The 21,514-nt window shown below is 36.5% G+C and overlaps 1 protein-coding gene across 1 annotated transcript in view; it reads left to right on the top strand.

Moving 5' to 3' along the window:
- Positions 1-21,514, top strand: part of myo10l3 (myosin X, like 3) — a 65,513-nt gene that overhangs the window by 43,163 nt on the left and 836 nt on the right. Inside the window, exons 21-39 of the mRNA XM_087803481.1 lie at positions 4,647-4,753; positions 7,482-7,859; positions 7,921-7,951; positions 8,673-9,440; positions 10,997-11,120; positions 11,925-12,168; positions 12,241-12,336; positions 12,430-12,523; positions 13,783-13,838; positions 13,910-14,052; positions 14,114-14,305; positions 14,372-14,529; positions 15,750-15,873; positions 16,445-16,742; positions 17,694-17,901; positions 17,974-18,110; positions 19,060-19,177; positions 19,243-19,698; positions 21,273-21,464. Of these exons, the coding sequence (XP_087659607.1) occupies positions 4,647-4,753; positions 7,482-7,859; positions 7,921-7,951; positions 8,673-9,440; positions 10,997-11,120; positions 11,925-12,168; positions 12,241-12,336; positions 12,430-12,523; positions 13,783-13,838; positions 13,910-14,052; positions 14,114-14,305; positions 14,372-14,529; positions 15,750-15,873; positions 16,445-16,742; positions 17,694-17,901; positions 17,974-18,110; positions 19,060-19,177; positions 19,243-19,698; positions 21,273-21,464 (3,924 nt within the window). The remainder of the gene's footprint in view (positions 1-4,646; positions 4,754-7,481; positions 7,860-7,920; positions 7,952-8,672; positions 9,441-10,996; positions 11,121-11,924; positions 12,169-12,240; positions 12,337-12,429; positions 12,524-13,782; positions 13,839-13,909; positions 14,053-14,113; positions 14,306-14,371; positions 14,530-15,749; positions 15,874-16,444; positions 16,743-17,693; positions 17,902-17,973; positions 18,111-19,059; positions 19,178-19,242; positions 19,699-21,272; positions 21,465-21,514) is intronic.

Raw genomic sequence — 21,514 nt, 5'->3', positions numbered from 1 at the left:
AAACCTAAACAGCAACAACTGAAAGTCTAGTTTTGTATAAAATCTTTTTGACTTAATTTTAAGCTAAATTTCAGTTTCTACTTGTAACAAGACCTAAATACTTGCTTAGATTCCTGTTTTTTTCCGAGCGAAATGTGTCAGTGATGACGTAAATCTGAGCAACCATTTAACCGCTACATAGTCCATTTGAAGTGAATATATAAAAAAGTATGAATAGATTCTTAATATCAAGGATTTGTCACAAACTCATTTAAACCATCAAGTATGACGAAAACTGCCCGTCCGGTGCCACAATTGAGCGGCAAATTTTAGGAGTTTTAGGAGTTCAAAACGTGACTCACATCCCGGAGATTTTTACTGGCCGGTTGTGGTCGCTCTGTTATTGCTTCTCAAGTTCTCCGAGGACAGTTTTCGCATTAATCATCAGGAGGAACTCATTGTAGTCTGGAAGCGAGGCAACGTGCGGAATCTCACGCGGGTTCCAAAATTTTCGGAGGAAAAACGCATCATCCTTTTTTTACCGTCACGGCTCCGGTCGAATCTTCCGGAACTGAGCCTTCAGTTTCTGAACAATCATTAACTCTCAGAGAGAAAATCCCCCTCAGGTTTCACGGCATGTTCGAGAAATGATTAACCACCAATGGCTTGTTTTATCTGGACGACAGAATGTCCTTCTTTTCTTCCGAGAGGCATTCTGCACCAAAAGACTTCCTGGAAGCGCTTTTTTATGAAGGTTTTTAATGAACTCGTCCCCTCTTTAGTCGCTGCTCCAGTTTGTGGTTTATTTCTCAGTGGCTGTAAAAATCACTGACGATACAAATCTGTTCTTTTTGATGAGCCATCTGTCACGCCACGAACAATACCGACTGTACATATGGCCCGATGAAAACACAGTGTGTGTCACGACCCCCGAAAAGTCTTTTTGGCCGTTTTTTTTATTGGCGCTCTTTGTGTTACTCGTCCCTTGTTTTCACGACACTGTTTTTACATCGTCCAGATCAGCTTCTGGTAAATGCACATGGTGGGAACGGGCTGAGAGCAAAAGAAAAAAGGCTGTTCATTTCCTTTGGAGAAACACAGTGTAATTATACACTCGTGATTGTGTACGAAGGAAGTGTGTTTGCCCAGAATTAGGGGCTCGGATGACGTCGGAGGGGTTTTAAGGTGCAGCGCGTGGGACGCTTGTGTACAGACGGAGGGCAGGATGTGGACGGAGAGGAAGCGTCCTCTGCTCTCACAGATGCAGTCGAGCTCGAGCAGCTGTGGGATCCGTTTGATTAGTGGAACATCTGGGAGCCGAACACACAAAGCAACTGAAAGACCCCGTCATCCCCCCCTCTTCCTTCTAGAAGCTTTTGAGTTTGTTGAATCAGGTCAGGATTACTCAGCTAATAAAAAATTGAACAGAGAAAGAGGAAAAGGAAAAAATAGGGACCGCGAATAAGTATAATATAAATAATCCTTATCTTATGATTATTAGTGTCTGAAAGGTGTTTATGATTTGAAGAAAAACGTATTTTCTCTGTAGTTTTAATATCAAGTTCCATTGAGTTGTTGGTTAATGTTTTGGTTTTTTCTCGTGGCACTTATCTTGATCTTTAAAGTTTATACTTTATTGAATATTGTTTTGATTGTTTAAGCGCCTTGTGACCCTGGTCTAGAAAAGCGCTATATAAATAAGAATTACTTACTTACTTACTTACTTTTATACCAACATTTTTATAATTAATTTAAAAGACTAGAAATAAAAAAATATTCAATAAAGAGAAGCTAATTTTGAATGATTGAAGTAAGAATATCGAACTCCATGTATGAAAATATTCGACTTTTTAATTATATCAATTATCCTTGTGTTATCTCAGGGTCAAGGTGACCCGAAGGCCTGAAAAAAAACATGTTTAGAGTCCTTCCATTCCATGTCAAGGTGAACGACCTCCCTTTCTTCCTTAAACACATTTGCAGTGCTGGAGGTTGTTCACCTTGACCCAGAGACAACACAACTACAAACCCATTTGTTGTCGGGCATGCGGGTCACCTTGACCCAGAGACCACACAAGGGATACTACAAACACATTTGTTTTCGGGCCTTTGGGTCACCTTGACACAGAGACCACACAAGGGTTAAAAAAAAAACCTGTCAAGATACCAATTATTTATTTAATTTATTCAATAAAAACTATATCAACATTTCAATTTAAAGATGATTGAATTCAATTCCTCATGAATTGAAATCAACAACCAAGTTTCAACATTTTACATTTTAGATTTAACCACTTATAATTCTGACTTCTATATTTTTATTTTTTGTTTTTAACTCTCAGGTTTAGCTCAAAGAATAGGCCAATCTGGTGGGTGGTCTAATGTTAGTGGAAAATCTTAGTCTGATATTAGTCTGAAACACTTTAAAACGCTCGTTTCAGTCTCGTTTACTAAATAAATAATGTAGTGAAAGATAAACTGTTTATGATTTTTTGACTGGGGCTATCGAGAAGACCTGTAAAAAAAGAAATAGTGAAACATTTATAAACGAGAGTTTACTGAAATAAAAGACAGACAAATGGACTGATATTAACAGGTATCATATATATTAAATAAATACAACAATCCCAAATGTAAGATACAGGTCAACCGAAAACTCTTCTGCAATGTTTGATCTTTAAATAATAAGAAAAAGTAAAATGTGTAAAAGAAATGTAGTTATAGTTTGTAATACTTATGGTAGATGTGAGGTATAACTGTTACAAACAAGTTTATGTTTCTAAAGGTCTTGAAATGTATTTTATGAAATTTTAATCTTATTTTGAAAAGATCGAGTCTGAATGGAGAGTCTTAAACTAAACCACTAGTTAGTGAACAACCAAAAATATTGACTAAACCCTCCATTAAATCACAAGCAACTAACTCAACTACACAAGGAGCCACAATCTTATCACAGTTTATCTCGCGGTCCGAACAGAATGTGTATTTAACAAACTGTCCTTAACAAGAACTATGAGTCTTGATTGTAGTTTTATCCTTTTGAAAGTGAACGCTCTTGATTATCTTGGTGCTTATACTACATTAAAGATCAGTCGGCATTAGTTTCACTATTACTTGAGGTCTCTGTATAGTCTGTTGCTTATTTTAAACCAAATACTGGTGTCTTTGAAGATACTTATTTCAACCTGAACATAAATTAACTTTTTTTTTGCCTTGAGTTTGCCTTAAATGATGTATTTAGAAACAGATTTTTGTTAAACCTTTGTTTCTTTGTTTTCTTCTAAACAGCTATTGAAGGAATTAATTAATGTATTTTGAACATTATAAAATATGGAATTATTTGTAGATACTGAAGACTGAAATACACAAAAATAGTAAAACATAACAAAAACACTGTAATTCGAAAAAGACAAAATCAACATTTTTTTCCCCTTTTTAACTATTGTTTAGTTTGTAGTAAATATTTCTACAAAGACATTCATATAAATACATCATATATCAGCAGTCATAGCGACACATTACTTAAATACATGACATAAATATCTACTATAAATAATATAATAAACAAATACCATTATACTATATATACACATCATTTTAAAACATATATAATACAACACAATAAAATATACATGATTAAACTAAGCAGATATCCATATAAATACATAATATATACGCACCTGTAGCAACACAACTTAAATATCTATATAGAAATATAATTAAACAAATACAGTTGTACTATGTACATAATCTTTTCAAAATATAACACAATATAACTTATTATAGTTAAATATACACGCATACACTAAGTAGATATTCATATACTGTATATATTATTATTATCCTGGTAATTATATATACTATATACAATGTTAATGGCAAAATAACCGTCAACACTATTCTACTGCTAGATTCATAATCATCCTCAGTTATCACACTTTCTTTTACTTAAACCTTTTTAAGTTTTTGTACCTTTTTAAAAACAGATTTATAATAAAGTACTTGGTTTTATTTCCGTCTCCAGATTGTTCCACAAAGTAAAAAACAGTAAATTATTATGGCCACTTATTTTACTTTGTTTTGACGTACCTTGACATAAAGTTTGGGCCTGAAAATAACTTTAAAAAATATATATAATTCAGTTTACTTGTGTTTCCAGATGTGTTGATGACAACAAGTGTTTAACTAGTTTAACTAGTAGCTGTCGTTCATCTGTAAAAGAGCCGAGCTCAGCAGAAAGACAGAAACACTCTCTCTCTCTCTCCAGTGGGCAGGAAAGTGTTAACCAAACTTAATTCCTTCGCCTCATAATTCACAAGTAAGGGGTGTGACTTGCTTTCCTGGACACCCGCCACCATCCCACCCCCTCGTGCCTCCATCCCTCCCCTCGCTGCTCCCTCTCTTCTGCCTGTGCACGTCCGACACAGTAGCCGACAGAAGGACGAAGGAACAGGATGAGGGTCTGCGGCACTGCAGTCCTGCTCTTGACCCAGAGCCGCCCGTCTCTCTAGGGGGCGCCGGTGTCCTGCTAAAACTCAACAAAAAAAAAAATCTCAAGGAGGGACTTTTTTACATCTCAAAGGGGAAAGAAGAACTAACCTGTGTCTGGTTTTTTTTTGTTTTTTTCTTCCTCCCACACACGCCGTCCTCGCCACCGGACCCTGCAGGTGTTTTTGAAGGAAGTCCTGGAGCAAAGGCTGGAGAAGGAGAGGGAGGCGGTGCGGCACAAGGCTGGCATGGTGATCCGCGCCCACATCCTCAGCTATGTGGCAAGGTGAGCGGTGGGGAGGAGCGGCTGAGTGGCAGTGACAGTTGTGTTTGCTTTGTGATAGACTTCTGCACAGATTGTGTGTGTGTGTGTGTGTGTCGGGGGGGTATTGTGCACATGCCTTTGAGTGTGTTTTCCTGTGCTTTTGTGTTCATCATTTCATTAAAAGCTTCACTTTAACTCGTGTTATTTGATGCATGTTTTAGGAGCTTTTGACACACTTTATAGCTTCAAAGTTAACCTGTTAAAAGGAGCTTAAACTGTTGTTCTGGTAACATCTTATGACTGAACTGCTCATCAGAAAACACTCGGTAGGTTTTTTCGACGACGTGCACTAATCCGTGCACTTTTTCTAATCTTCCCCTGAAATCGAGAAAAGGATTTAGATGCTATCTTTAAAACCAGAGTCATGACGTGTGCGTCAGAACTAGACACAAAAGTTTTTAAGTCATGGATTAAAAAGGTAAAAGCTACATTTTAGGGAGTCAAGGTCAGAACAAGGTTCATGCTGACATGTGATTGCCTTGTGTTTTTTTTCCCACTGCACCACATGTTGAATTTCTCTGTGAGATTTCTCTATGGAGATCGATAAAGTATATTGAATATTGAGTTTTTTATTTAGACTTGAAAAGGGCAAGAACATTAAATAACATTATATACTGTGACTGTTATGTTGGCCACATCTAACACAGTAATACAATATAAAATAAAAACAATTATATACAATTTTATTTATTTAAATAATAAAAGATACAAAAAAAAGATTAAATAAAACATATAATGTTCATAAAAATAAGGGCCATATTATAATATTATGACTTTCAAAAAAAAGCTAAAAAAAAACAACAACTCCTTAACTCATATCCAAAGATGGTTTTTTGAAGGTTTTTTAATTTGTTCACAACATTCTTCAATGTTTATTTTAAATGGTTGTACATTTTTTTGATAACTTTTTGAATTTCTTGTAAAAGTTTTCCTATTTGTTTCATTTTTGTTACATTTGGTTAGTTTTTTTACTTCCCAGCCACCGTACATATGACTATTTCTGCTAAAAGTTTAATTTAATTCGGTTTCAATTCAGTTGAGTCATGATATTGTTACTAAACTATAATGCAAAGTTACTTCCTAAAAGGATAAGTCGCAGCATCAGCACAAGAGTTGACGTTTCTTTCACTCAGTGAATCTCTAGACTTGTCAACCTCAGCAGAAAGTTCTCCTCCTACAGCACATGCATCACTGTGGTCCGTGTAGAATAAATGTAAAGAAAAAAAAATCCCCCCGAGGCTCCACAATAACTCTTGAGCTCTGACTGTCTGTCATCGTTTGTACGTACAGTCGACCCTGAAAGGCTGGGTTTGGGGAACATAAAGGAGCTGATGACATTGTTGGAGGTTGCAGGTTCCGCTCCTCTCACAGCTGCTCTTACCGCCGAGACAAGAGAAGTCTTTGTGCGATTACATGTAACCGTAGACGTCAGCCCGGGCTAGTCGGAGGCCGAGAGGTGATTATGGAGGAGGCCCGGACGTGTTTGGGGTCAGGGAGCCCTGTGTGTGGTCTTGTGTGCGTGTGTGTGTGTGTGTGTGTGTGTGTGTGTGTGTACGAGGCTCATGCACTGTCCCTTTTCCTCGTAAACTTAACATCCTGACATGAGCTTCCACAAGACGTAGCTTTGGAGGCCAAATACAATTTTTATTATTAAAAATCTTCCTCTCTCTTTACGCTTGATGGAGTCTACTGACTCCTTTAAGAAACATCTTAAGACGTTTCTATTTGTGCAGGCTTTTCCTTGAATTTCTCGAACTCCTGTGTTGTTCTCGGTGTTGTCTTGATCTTTGAAGTATGTACTGTTTTGAGTATTGTTTTGATTGTTAAAGCGCTTTGTGACCCTGGTCTCGAAAAGCGCTATATAAATATATATTACTTACTTACTTACTTACTAAAATTTGTTTTTTTGTCTTAAATGTTTATTTTTTGTTTTCATTATTAAATTCGATTTTTTTTGTCAAAAATTAAATTTTTCTTTTCACTTTTATGTACTTTTTTTCTTTATATGATGATTTTCTTTTCTTAAATCTTTTCTTTTTCTTTTCAATATTATATATATATATATATTTTTTTATATTTATTTTTTCTTTTCTTTATTAAATGTCTTTTTTTTTTACTTTTGATCAATTTTTCTTTCTTTAATATATATATATTTTTTCACTGTTATACGTCATTTTTCTACTTAAATATTTACCTTTTATTTTCTGAATTGTATTTCTTTTTTCTAATCCTATAATATTTCTATTTTCTGTTTATTTTACGCATTAATACTCTCATGAAAAATATATTATATATTTTCAAATATGAATTTGTTTTTATTTATGTATTTTAATGTCATTTTTCCCTTTTTTGATGTCCTTCTTAACTTGATATTGTTCTCCGATCTGTTTTCAAACAGTAATATTTATATATGAATGAGAATTTATAACAAAATAAGGGTATTTTCTTTTTTATTTCTGCATTAATAGATAATAAACCATTTTATTTTTTTTATAAAAATGTAATTCGATCTCCCCTGAATTGTTATTATTATTATTACTTGAAATTACATATTTTACATATCTTAAACATTATCCGTCACATTTAAAAAAAATCACTTTAAACAATTAGCTGCTTCACTGCTAAAGTTGTGTCTTTTTTATTGTGACATGTGACACGTAACTAACCTCTTACATCCTTCTGGCTCCAGGAAACAGTACAAGAAGGTTCTGTCCAGCGTGGTCACCATCCAGAAGAACTACCGCGCTCACTTCTGGAGACGCGTCTTCCTGCGAGCTCGCTGCGCCTCCATCGTCCTGCAGAAGCATCTCCGAGGACGACGGGCTCGGACCTTCTACCGGCAGCTCAAGGAGGAGAAGCAGAGGCGGGAGGAGGAGGAGAGGAAGCGAGTAGAAGAGGAGAAGAGGAGGATGGAAGAGGAGAGGAGGGCGAAGGAGGAGGAGGAGAAAAGACGGCAGCAGGAGGCGGAGGAGGCGGAGAAACGGAGGCAGAAGGAGGAGGAGGAGGAGAAGGAACAGTTGAGGGTGAAGGAGGAAGAGCAGAAAATGGCGTCCAAACTTGAAAAAAGGTAAAAAACGATTCTCAGAGCTGAAGGACGACGACAATAACTTTTGATTTGACTTTGACAGGAACTCGCTCGTGAATGGAGCTTGTCTCAAGGTAAAGAACTTTTAACTCTCTCGTTTACTACTTATATTACTTTAGGTCGGAATATGTCCAGTAACATAGTCAATAAAGTTACTTTTTAAATTCAAACTAATTAAAATACCATGACTCATAATATATTTTTTTAATTTAAATTTTTGGGTTATATTTATGTAATCCTGATAAATGCCTTTAATCTTACATATTCAGTTTTAGTTTTATTGTTTTTTCCTTCAACATTAACCATTCATTTTAATATTATGTTTAGTTTTTGTCCTAAATATCTAGTTTTTCTTTTCACTAGTATATATGTCATTATATTTATTGCCTTTTTATTTTCACTAATATATATATATATATATTTTCTTAAATAGTCCTTCTTTTCACTATTAAATTAAATTGTTTTTTGATCAATTATTCAGTTTTTCTTTTCACTATTGTTTGTGTTTTTTTCTGCTTCTTATTACATATATATTTTCTGGTGATTTTATTAATGAATATACATGTATTAATTAAAAGTATTGTTAATATTACTAAAAATAACATTTATTTGTTATTAGTATTCGTTTCATGTAAATAAATGTACTTAAATGTAACTTTCATAAATATATATATACAGTATATACATTTTTTCAACTCATGATCTGTGTTCTAGATTTGAATCACCCTGTTCATGTGATCTTTGAATCAAATCTGAACTCCTGGATTCTCACTTTGTGTCTCTTCACCTCCACAGAAGCCTCTGACTCCCTCCCTGTCCAGCAGCCACACCACGGAGGAGGAGAGCCGTCAGATGGAGGAGATCCTGAGGCTGGAGCGTGAGATCGAGCGTCTCCACCAGCAGCAGGAGGACGGCGTGTCTCTCCTCGGAGACGTCTCTCGGGAGGAGCACCGTCTCAGGAGGGAGGCCGAGATCTACCGCCTGGAGAAGGAAGCTTCCCGGGTGGCCACGGAGTTCCTGGAGCTCCTGGACTTCGGCGGTCTGGAGCCGTCCCTGTCCAGCGAGGAGAACCTGCACGACCCGAGCGACTCCACCGCCCCTCTGGCGGAGGAGGAGGTGGACGAGGGTTTCCACGCCGACGACGAGTGCGTCCCTCTGCCGGACTTCCCCTCGCCGGCCACGGTTCCTCTGGACACGGAGGTCTTCCAGAGCATCCCTCCTCCGCCGCCAGCTTTTGCAGAAGGTCTGCTGGTCGGCCCGGTCTCGTCCTCGTCGCCCTCCTTGGCCAAACATCTCAATGGAGTAAACCACCCCACCAGTGACCCCCCGATCCAGAATGGGGAGAAAACCTTGAACCGGCGAGTCAGCAGGAGCTCTGACATGGAAGCTGCCAGCGAGGAGCTTTCCTTCTCCATCCTGCCGGACACGGAGTCGGACTACGACCAGGAGGAGTTCGAGGAGGCTCAGGGGAACTCCGAGGTCAACAACGGAGACCACAAGGTGTCGAGGAAGTCCTCCTGCACTCACACCAGCCTGGACTCCTTCAAAGGAAGCACAGATTCGGTGAGAACCACATGAAAGAGATTTATTTTTAAAGATTGAAGTTCACTGCAAGAATTATCTTTTATTTTAATAATTAATTTATATTTAAGTTCAGGGCCGTAAAACTCAATCACACAAGGGGCCAAAATCCATTAAAAGTCTCAAGTCAAATTGAAATATTGTCTTTTTATTCTCAGAGGCTCATATATCTGAATTATTTCTGTGTTTGTCTTTCATCAAACACTCCTTCAACATCAGTTTAATCCTTTGAAAAGTCTCTGCATAATTGATGATATCAATAATCTGTATTCCTTATCTTAACTATTCAAAGGTTACCATATAAACATGAAATTAATCCACATTTTTGAGACATCCAACAGGCCACATTCAATTACTTTGTGGGCTGGATTTTGGCCTCAAGGCGATGATTTTCCCGCAAGTTTCACTTGTTTATGCAGAGCTGGTGATTCAAGCCCCAAAAAGGGGCCACGATTCAACCACATCTGTTGTGAGAGGAAGGAAATACAGTTTAACAAATCAAGTAATACAATCAAGCTAAATATTCTAAAATAACTTCTTTACGATTCATTTTTCTATTCACATCTTTTTGAGGCGCAATATATACTCACAAAAATCACAAAGAAGCAACAAAAAAATATGAAATGGGCTTCTTTTCGTTTTCTACTATCACGATACAGTGTCTTAACTTCAGAGCTGAATACAGTGTTTTAACTTCAGAGTTGTTTCATGATACAGTGTCTTAACTTCAGAGCTGTATCATGATACAGTGCCTTAACCTCACAGCTGTATCATGATACAGTGTCTTAACTTCAGAGTTGAATCATGATACAGTGTCTTAACTTCAGAGCTGAATACAGTGTTTTAACTTCAGAGTTGTTTCATGATACAGTGTCTTAACTTCAGAGTTGTTTCATGATTCAGTGCCTTAACTTCAGAGCTGTATCATGATACAGTGTCTTCACTACATAGCTGTATCATGATACAGTGTCTTAACTTCAGAGTGGAATCATGATACAGTGTCTTAACTTCAGAGCTGTATCATGATACAGTGCCTTCACTACACAGCTGTTTCATGAGACAGTGTCTTAACTTCAGAGTTGAATCATGAAACAGTGTCTTAACTTCACAGCTGTTTCATGAGACAGTGTCTTCATTACAGAGCTGTATCATGATACAGTGTCTTAACTTCACAGCTGTTTCATGAGACAGTGTCTTCATTACAGAGCTGTATCATGATACAGTGTCTTAACTTCACAGCTGTTTCATGAGACAGTGTCTTAACTTCAGAGTTGAATCATGATACAGTGTCTTAACTTCACAGCTGTGTCATGAGACAGTGTCTTCATTACAGAGCTGTATCATGATACAGTGTCTTAACTTCACAGCTGTATCATGATACTTAACTACAGAGCAACCTGTCCATTATTTACCTCGTCCTCGTACATCATGTGAGATGATGTAATTTAACAATGTTAATCGTTCATGTCATTTAGGACATAAGTATACAATAGAATATCAAAAACAAAGCTTTCATTTCATCCTTTTCATCCTTATAGTTCATGGAAAGTGATGAGGAAACCGATGGATACGTGGACACAGATGAAGAGTTTTCTAACGGCAGAGGGAACCTGCTGAACAGTAACGGACCCCCGTACTTCCACGGCTACCTTTACATGAAGAGTGAGTATTCTAGTGACGCCGTCTTCCAACAAAATATATATTTACTAGGCATGTTAGAAAATATCGATACACTCAAATATTGCGATATTTTTCCCCCCCGATTCATTTACGATTAACAAATATTCACAGTGTTTGTTAATTTTTGTGTCACGCTAGATGGCAGCCTTCGATACACCATCCTTAGCTAAAGGAACAATAAAATCCTGCAAGATCTAGGCGATGACTGAGGATGAGAGGATACATGCAGCTACTTTAACATAGTGTCTAGTATGCTTTGACTGTATTTTCTAAAATGTAATTATTTATTACAGTTTACTCGAATGCAGACACTTGTTTATTGTATTCAACAAATAAAACATAAAAAATTATAAATTTAAAAGTTTTATGTGCCTTACTAAGTTTATTAGTAAGTATGATTTTATCTACCTGTATTTCATTTTATTTTTTTATTTTTTTACATCCCTGTTTTCCATGCATGTATCCTGACTCGGATATGACTCGCCTTGTTGTATTAATACTTACATTTATTCTTGGATTGTGTCTGATGATGTTAAAATAAACCGTTGAAGTGAAATTCAATTTGTGGATCAAACAGAATCATATGAAAGTCTCCGGTTTATTCTCGGCAGATAAATGCTTCGTTCAAATGGTAATTAAGTTAAGTAATAAATTAGCTTAATATATAAATAGTTTTTATGACACAGTTTTACGTGGGGCTGTTTTCTCATTTATTTGTCGTGTTCAGAAATACAACATTGGATGATATCCTCGTGACAACAGCAGCTAAAAGAGTTTTCTCCGCAGGTGGACTCATGATCCCGTGGCGCCGCCGCTGGTGCGTCCTCAAAGACGAGACCTTCATGTGGTTCCGGGCGAAGCAGGACTCGCTCAAGTCCGGCTGGCTCTACAAGAAGGGCGGCGGGATGTCCACTCTGTCCCGACGCAACTGGAAGATGCGCTGGTTCGTCCTGAGGGAGTCCAAACTCATGTACTTCGAGAACGACAGCGAGGAGAAGCTGAAAGGAACCATCGACGTCTGTGGTGCCAAGTGAGTCATTTTCCTTATATATTCCATTTAAAGTCAAGATTTGAAGGTCACTCACCTGTGTCCGACCTGCAGGGACATCGTGGACAATCACGAGAAGGAAAACGCGCTGAACATCATGACGGAGGAGAGAACCTACCAGATTTATGCAGAAACTCCTGAAGATGCCAGGTGAGCCTCATGTTTAGTCATGAACTTCCCCCTGGTGGTGATGAAGGGCAGCACAAGTTGCTGATTTTCGTTTCTTTTTTAAAACTATTCCAGCGGTTGGTTCAACGTGTTGAGTCGAGTCCACAGCGCCAACCAGCAGCAGCTCATGGAGATGCACCACGAACAGGCCAACCCCAAGAACGCAGTGGTCAGTGAGGTTTATCCTAATAATGAAGATCATGCTTAGATGATCACAATCATTTTGAAATGTAGATGATATTTTTTAACTCTTCATGAATTCAAATGTTGCTATTTTAATCTTTAATAATAATTTCAGTGATAATCTCATTCTTTATGTTTTAACACAAATTTGTACAAAGCAGCATAATAGTCATTTTTCCATATTGACATTTGTTCTAATATAATTTAATCTAGTTATTTGTTGCCTTAAACAGTTACTTATATTAATGTTGTTTATTGTTCCTTTTTTTCCCAAATAACTACTATCAATAAAATATGTATTATTATTAATAAAAATGCTTCGCTTTGATTCTTAGAATTAAAACAGAAAGGTATTGATATGTTAAATAATTTATTTTAATAGTTTTTGATGAAACTAGTTATTCTTATACTTAATTTAAGAATATTTATTAATATTTAAAATAAATGGTCTTTTCCTTTCATTTTTACAATAATCATTAAATTGTACTAAGTAGCAAATATACAATAATTTATATTTTCATCATAGTCATTTTTATATTAACCTTTTTAAATAAAACTGTTGTCGCATTAATGTTAATTCTCCATTTCTTTCCCAAATATGTGTTATCTTTATCCATTACAAATGTAATCATTTAGAAATGAACTGTTATAATTATAATTCGACTATTAAACTTTTTTGCATGTTAGTATTAAATCAAATGTGTTTATTTTTTGTGGGATTTAAGTTGTAAATAAAAATGTATATTATTCTGTATTCAAATTATCCCCAATTTTTGCAAAGCTGCAGAAAAGTAATTCTATTACATTTTTAGAAATTTGTATTATGAGAAATTCACTATTTAAATGTTCTGATGTCGTATAAATGATAAATAGTTTGTTTCTACGTCAGATTTTATTTGTTAATCCAAAAGTCTGCCATCCAAACTAATAATACTAATAACATTTGAATATTTTTCTGTCCATCTTTAATTCTACTTAAATCATATGAGTTCACATTTTCATTAGAGTCATTTTTGTATGTTAAACCTTTTAAATAGAATTAATGTTTTTTTCTTTTTATATAAATTTGTAATATATTGAATTTTACTATTTATGGAGTGATTATTTTCACATGGTATTTAAGTTGTAAATTTATTATATTTGAAACGTATTGTTGCTCTTCATATAACTTTCTTTTAATCATACAATAAAGTAAAAAAATAAATACAAATATTAAATAATAACATATTTTTCTGTCCTCTTCAGGGGACCCTGGACGTGGGCTTGATTGACTCTGTGTGTGCGTCAGATAACCCTGACAGGTGAGAATATTTGAAACTAGCGCTTATGTGACTTTCCTGATCCAAACCAACACTAACTTGATGTTTTCCAGACCAAACTCCTTCGTGATCATCACGGCCAACCGCGTGATCCACTGCAACACGGACACGCCGGAGGAGATGCACCACTGGATCGGCCTGCTGCAGAAGTCCAAAGGCGACACCCGTGTGGACGGACAGGAGTTCCTCGTCAGAGGTGGGTCAGGACTGGGATCATAAAAGCGAGGAGGGAAATAAAAAAATGATTTGTGTTGCAGGCTGGCTGCACAAAGAGATGAAGTCTGGAGTGAAAACATCTCTTAAGTTAAAGAAGCGCTGGTTCGTTCTCACCACCAACTCCCTGGATTATTATAAATCCTCGGAGCGGAACGCCTCCAAACTGGGAACACTGGTCCTCAACAGCCTGTGTTCGGTGGTGCAGCCCGACGAGAAGGTCTTCAAGGAGACCGGTCAGTTGTCACCGTCGCCCCTTCGAAACCCCCTTCAGGTGCTGATCTACAAACTCCCCTCCTCAGGCTACTGGAACATCAGCGTCCACGGGCGGAAGCACTCGTACCGACTCTACACCAAGATGCTGAACGAAGCCATGCGCTGGGCCAACGCCATCCAGGGGGCGATAGACAGCAAAGTTCCCATTGAGACGCCAACACAGCAGCTCATCAGAGACATCAAGGTACCGCGACCTCACGTTAGCTTAAGGCTAATTTTGTTGTAACGAGTTTTCTCTCCTTCATGCAAGTGACGCCACTGACTCCACTGTGAGGTACTTGTGTGCAGTGACCTCTGAGTTCCTTCACTGGGGTTCTTAAAGTAAACAAGATGGAGTGAATAAAATAAATATAGATAAAATAAATACAATATCAATTAAATTGGCTATTGGTACATAAAAGTGAGCATATAACAATTACAATTTGAATAAAAACAATACAATTAAATTAAAGTTAAGTTTCTGAAAGCAAAAAAAAACACCATCGGGAAAAAATAAATAGCTGCAGCGATGCGTTCACTGAGAGGGAGTGAGACACAATAGTTTAGAAGGAAAGCTGTAAAACATTTTAAAAGTCAGTCAGACAGTGGTTTCTATTTTTGTTGCGCAAAGTAGTTTCACTAATCAAAACTCAAAACCATTAAATAAACCTTTATAAGTCAGACTTCAAGTCCAAATACTGCCACATCTTAAGAAGTTAATTATCAAATGTTATGTTTTTTATTCTGAATATGATAAATATTTCGATGTCAATTTGTAAAACCTTGTTTTTTCTATTCAGATTGTATTCACAAAGTGGTGTTGAGTATGATAAATTATTACTATTATTATTCCAAAACCATCTGTTTTTCTGTTGCTTATTTTGTGTGTTATTTTATTTTATTATTTTATTGTGCACTGCCACAGCAAGAAAAAGTTGTGTTTTCAACACTGGCAATAACATTTTGATTCTGATAAAACCCAAACAAACCCAATGATCTGAATGGGACAGAACCAAAGTGCGAGTCACAAGCAGAACACAGGAGTTGTAATACAAATTTGCAATTTTATTTATAAACAAAGTAAAAAATCGTCTATAGTACAATATCTAAATACACAAACAATTTCTCGTAACACAAAAAGAGTCCAAAGTCTCACACATGAAAAAGAGTCCAACAACTAAAGCGTCCACCAACGTAAACTAGAAAGAGGAATCTGAAAACAAAACAGAAAAAAATAAAGAGCAAAACACTAGCAGAAACAACTTAAATACTCAAGCAACCTGGCAAAATCCAATAGTAGCAAAGAACACAAGGGCCAATTACTAATGTATGGAAAGTTACAGAATGAACCGTCTTCCTCTTCTTCTTGTGTTTATTGTCCTCCTCGTTTTTCAAAGGGTACTTATCGTCTTCTCACGTTTGCAGGAGAGCGTTTTGAATGTGGAGGCCGTGGAGCAGACGTACTGGAGGAACCCCATCCTCAGATACACTCAGCATCCTCTGCACTCGCCGCTTCTACCTCTGCCGTATGGAGACGTCAGCTTCCACCGTGAGTGTATTGTTGAGCTGAAGTTGTTTACCTTTCACATGTTGATCCTTGAGTAAAAATATTTCTCTCATTTTTGGAAAACGAGCATGTTTTTTTGTTTCCCCCATACAGCATTAACAATATGATATATTGCGATATGTTGCGATACTGTAGTAACAAGAATATATTTGTAGTATTGTCGAGTGCTTTGTACTCTGGTGTTGCAGACTTAACTGCTTTCATCTGTTTTGAAACCAAAATATGTACAAACATCATCTTTTAAAATCTGCTGGAGTCGACTGTATCCTCTCGTCCTCAGTCATGGCCAGGATTCTGCATATTTGTTGATAAATATTTTCTCACAACCCTATTTATCATCATCATCTACACTTTTCAAAATATAATTAAAAGCATACAATAGAAAATCATTTTTATTTATTTCATTACTTTGTTTTTGCCTTTGTGAAAGTTTATCATAATAAACATATTGTTTTCGATTTTATTTATGACCTGTCAATGTTATTCTCCTAAGGGATCAATAAAGTTTTATCCATCTGTTTGTCTAAAAGAATGTTCTGTCTCGTTCCTTCAGTGCGAAAAGAAAAAGGCTACACCAGCCTGCAGGACGAGGCGGTGAAGATTTTCAACTCGCTGCAGGAAATGGAGGCCGTGTCCGACCCGGTACCCATCATCCAGGGGATCCTGCAGACCTGCCAGGACCTGCGTCCGCTGAGGGACGAGGTCTACTGTCAGCTGATCAAACAGACCAATCACGTCCCTCATCCCAACAGTCTGTCCAACCGAGCCCACTGGCACCTGCTCACCTGCATGAGCTGCACCTTCCTGCCCAGCCGGGGCATCTTGCGCTACCTCAAGTTCCACCTCAAACGGTGAGTTAGAAAGAAAGAAAGGAATGTCTGAAGAAGATTTGTTTTAATTATTAATATTTCTATTTATTATTGCTAAAAACAAACAGGGGATATTTATGGGAACCAAAAGACAGAGGGGCAAATGAAAGAAGTTTTAATATGATGGGAAAACTTCATATAAATAAAATAAAGAAATAAACTAATAGTTATAAAATAAGCTTCATCTGTATTCCATTTGTATTTTTTTTTTATATATATATATATATATTTTTTTCATTCATTTCTTTAAAACATCATTGCGAAAAAGCAGAAAACCGTTTTATATTTAAATAGTTTTTGTAACAACAAAACAAAATGAAAAGATGAAACGTAATTATACCATGAAATCTTAAGATAAATCTCAATAGACGATTTTATTGTGTAATAATTCTTTTTATTTTATTAACAAGTATTATTTTTTTTAAAGTACAGAAAAAAGAAAGGAAAGCTATTTAAAAAGGTCCATAGATCTTTGATAACTTAAATAAGCTAAAGAAATTAAAATAATTAAAATAATAATAAAAAATAAAATAGTTCACCATTAGAAACATTTGTATATCGTAATTTGTATACTTTTATTTAGAACTCATGAGAGCCACATATTATATGTATCTTTTTAAGAGATATGTATGATTTTTTAAAAATATTTTTATATATTTTCTTATAATTATATGTCCATATTTATGTTATGTGTTGCTACAAGTCCTTATATGTACATTTGTGTAGACATTTTAAGCAATTTTCTACAAAAAGAGGAATAGTTGAAATAGGTTCAGACATTTTAAGTATTTTTACTTTTTCCTACTTCTTTTTAAAACTATTGTGTTTTTTTTGTGTGTTTTTTTTCCCTTGTTTTTTTGTATTTCTGTCTTTTGTATGTACAAATCTTTATTAAACGTGTTCAAAATAACTGAATCCAAACATGTTTTCCAGGATAAAGGAATTGTTCCCCGACACAGAGATCGAGCACTTCGCTCATTTCATCAACGAGTCTCTGAAGAAGACGAAAACCCGAGAGCTGGTCCCGTCCCAGGAGGAGATCATGGCCCTGCTGACCCGGCAAGAGATGACCACGACCGTCTACTGTCACGGCGGCGGCTCCTGCAAGATCTCCATCAACTCCCACACGACCGCTGGAGAGGTGCGGCGGGTTTTCTTTGGACGTTACTTTTACCGTCCAGTGTCCGGAGGACTGATGATGGTCTGTTGACAGGTGGTGGAGAAACTGATCCGAGGTCTGGCGATGGAGGACAGCAGGAACATGTTCGCTCTGTTTGAGCACAACAGCAACATCGACAAGGCCGTGGAGAGCAGAGTTCTGGTCGCTGATGTTCTGGCCAAGTTTGAAAGGTAAGTTAACAACAGCTTAACCTCAAACACATTTGTTTTCGGGCCTTCGGGTAATCTTGACCCTAAGACAAGGGTTACAATGTATTATATTTTTAATCTTTTTTATTACATTTTAACTTTCATTATGATTAATGGCTTTTTAAATCAATTTATTTCTATTACATGTCATATTTTTTATGAAATATTCAGAATAATATACTTGTATTGGTAATTCTAAATATTAAAAAAATGAAGCAATGGAAGTAAATTGAATTTAATATTTCAAATGTTTATTTTGTAGGCATTGATTTATTTTTTTGTATAGTTAAATTCAGTAATTTGTATATTGAAATGTTGATTAAATACAATGTTTTATTACTATTTTTATTTTAAATTTGAAAGGCCATTAGTAAATAAATAATGAATTTTGTAGTTATTAGATCAACCATTTAAAAAACATTAGATTTTTCTAATTAAATAACAACAACCAAAAATTCAACCTTTCAAAAAAAGAAACAATTTAATATAATTGTTCAAAAAATAATAAAATGCTTTAAAAACAGTTTCAACATTTTAAATGTTTTCATTTCATGTTTCATAAATGTTTAAAATCTATTCATTCAATATTCTAATGACACTGATATACTTTAAAGTAAGTAGTATATATATATATATATGTATTTGTATTTATTGATATTTCATTTGATTTGTATTTACCTTTAAAAAAAACTATCAGACAAATGATGGATTTGATTAAATTACAAAAAAATGTCATTTATAGGTTTTGTTTAAAATAAAATAGCATCATTAAAAGTTAAAAATAAAGATAATGGGGAAAAGCTGCTGAATGTGACCGTGACTTTATATCAACACTTCATAAAACAGTTTGTGCGTTTGAAGAATGTTGTCGATGGAAACACAACTCTTGTGTGGTGTAGACAAAAAACGTGTCTTCATGTGTTTCCTGCAGACTGGCAGGAAGTGAGGAAGCAGAAGAAGACTGGAAGCTCTACTTTAAGCTCTACTGCTTCCTGGACGTGGAGAGCATGCCCAAGGAGGGCGTGGAGTTCGCCTTCATGTTCGAGCAGGTAGCTTCAGTCGCGCTACTTCTAATGGCTCGCTTGAAGTTGACCCTTGATCCCTTCCCTTATAGGCCCACGAGAGTCTAACCCAAGGCCACTTCCCGGCCCGAGAGGAGACCCTGCAGCATCTGGCGGCTCTGCGGCTCCAGTTCCTGCACGGGGACAAGACCCGGGCCGCCTGGAGTCTGGAGAGTGTCTACCCGGTGGGCCGCCTGCGCAACCGCATCCTCCAGTTCACCAAGGTGGGCCCGGGCTCCGGGTCCAGCCAGACGCTGGAGCGCCGGCGGACCAGCTTCCTGGACGGGACCCTGCGGCGGGGCCTGAAGACGGGCTCCATGAAGAAGCAGCGCATGGAGGAGGAGCAGATGCTGGAGATGTGGATCAAGGAGGAGATGTCGGCCACCAGGGCCAGCATCGTGGAGAAGTGGTCCCGCCTCGGGGGTCTGGTGCAGCACCAGGCCATGCTCAAGTACATGACCGTCATCAAGGAGTGGCCCGGATACGGATCCACGCTGTTCGACGTGGAGGTGCGTTCAGGACCAGAACCAGACTTATTAACATACATGGATCCTGTTCTCTAGCTGTTGTCTCTTTAGGGATTTGTATTGTGTTGGGCAAGTTACTTTAAAGTTGTTACTTAGTTACAGTTACTTCTTTCAAAAGCAACTCAGTTACTTTAAGTAACTTGTTACTTTCAATATAACTAGTTACTAGGATAGTCACTTTTTTGTTAGATTAGATAAGATATACTCTAATATCCTTATATTCTTACCCTAGTTTATCTATCTCTCTATCGTATCTTGCAAAAAAAAAGGTACTTTACATAGTAACTATAATAGTTACTTTGAGGAAGAAATGTGTTAAGAACAAAATATTAAATGAACAAATACAAAGATCTTAATCAATGATAGTGTATTAAAGATGACAATCAAAGTGTCATCAGAAGAGTCATCATAATAATACAATTAAAGAGGTTTGGAAATAACATCAAGATTAAAAGACAAAAATAAATATTTTTAAAAAAAGCTATAAACAAAATATATATATATAATTAAAGTAAAATGATCTATAACAAAGATTGTAAACATACATATTATAAACAACTATAATAAATGATGACACCAGACTAAAAGAGTTTCTCCCAACACTGCAGAGAAGATCGAATGCAGATACAAAATAGAATCAAATGGAAAAATATACAAAGAAATCAAAATAAAAACACAATCAAAACAATGCAGTCAGTGCAACACGGAATGAACGATAAAGGAATAACGTCTAGGTATTTGGGTATTAGGGTCGATCACATAAGGAGCCAAAGTATTTTAGTTTTTTTAGTTTTATATTTACCAAACTTTCTTCGACTTCACTGTTATTATAAACATCAGTACAATTGTTGACGTCCATCGTCTCTGTTGTGTATCAACACTGACACTGTTATACAGACCTGGCCCAGGGGCCACATGCGACCCTTTGACTGTGTTTACGCGGCCCATGTGAGGTCAAAGTATGATCGACTAACTAGCCACGCACCTGTTAGCCAAGTTACAATGTTGTTGTGTATTTATTTTTATTAATCAATTCAACATAGAAAAACACAACAAAATTAGTTTTTTTTCCTTTTTTTTGCGAGTATTTATTTTTCCTTAAAACTATTTTTAAGTGAATTGAAGAAATTCCGTTTTTTTTTTAATGTTTTGTTTCAAATATTTTTCATATTAGTTTATTTAACTTTGAGATTTGTTTTTAAATGTCTTAAGATCTTTTTCTTTAAGGTCATTCTTCTTTCTATTTGCTTGACGGTCCCTTAAAACATGTAGTATAAAATGTGGTCCCTAAGGAATATTAATTGCCCATTTTATTTTATATATTTTAAAAAGTGGCTTATTTGAAGCTTTCTGCTTCTACATGTCATGGCTTCTTTTTTTATTTGTTCAAGTGTATCCTTCTTTTATTTGCTTGACGGCCCCTAACAAAAGTCAGTATATAAAAAGGAGATTTAATTTGCCACCCCTGTCTTTACAGGTCAAACTATCCAGTGGCCCACATTAAATGACGGATTCACAATGAAGTCGCTCAGACTCTTTCATTTCTGTGTCCTCAGTGTAAAGAGGGAGGTTTCCCTCACGACCTCTGGTTGAGCGTCAGCGCCGAGAACGTCTCGGTGTACAAGCGAGGAGAACCCAAACCCCTGGAGACGTTCCCCTACGAGCACATCGTGTTCTTCGGCGCCCCGCAGCCCTGCACCTACAAGATCACCGTGGACGAGCGGGAGATGTTCTTCGAGACGCCGCAGGTAAAGAACCCAAAACCAACTGTTTTATAACAAGTTATAACGAAGAGAAG

Source organism: Callionymus lyra, chromosome 12, assembly GCF_982586985.1.
Source record: "Callionymus lyra chromosome 12, fCalLyr1.hap1.1, whole genome shotgun sequence".
Taxonomy (NCBI): Eukaryota; Metazoa; Chordata; class Actinopteri; order Syngnathiformes; family Callionymidae; genus Callionymus; species Callionymus lyra.
The sequence above is the reverse complement of the archived record's forward strand: the minus strand, read 5'-3'. Positions and strand labels throughout refer to the sequence as shown.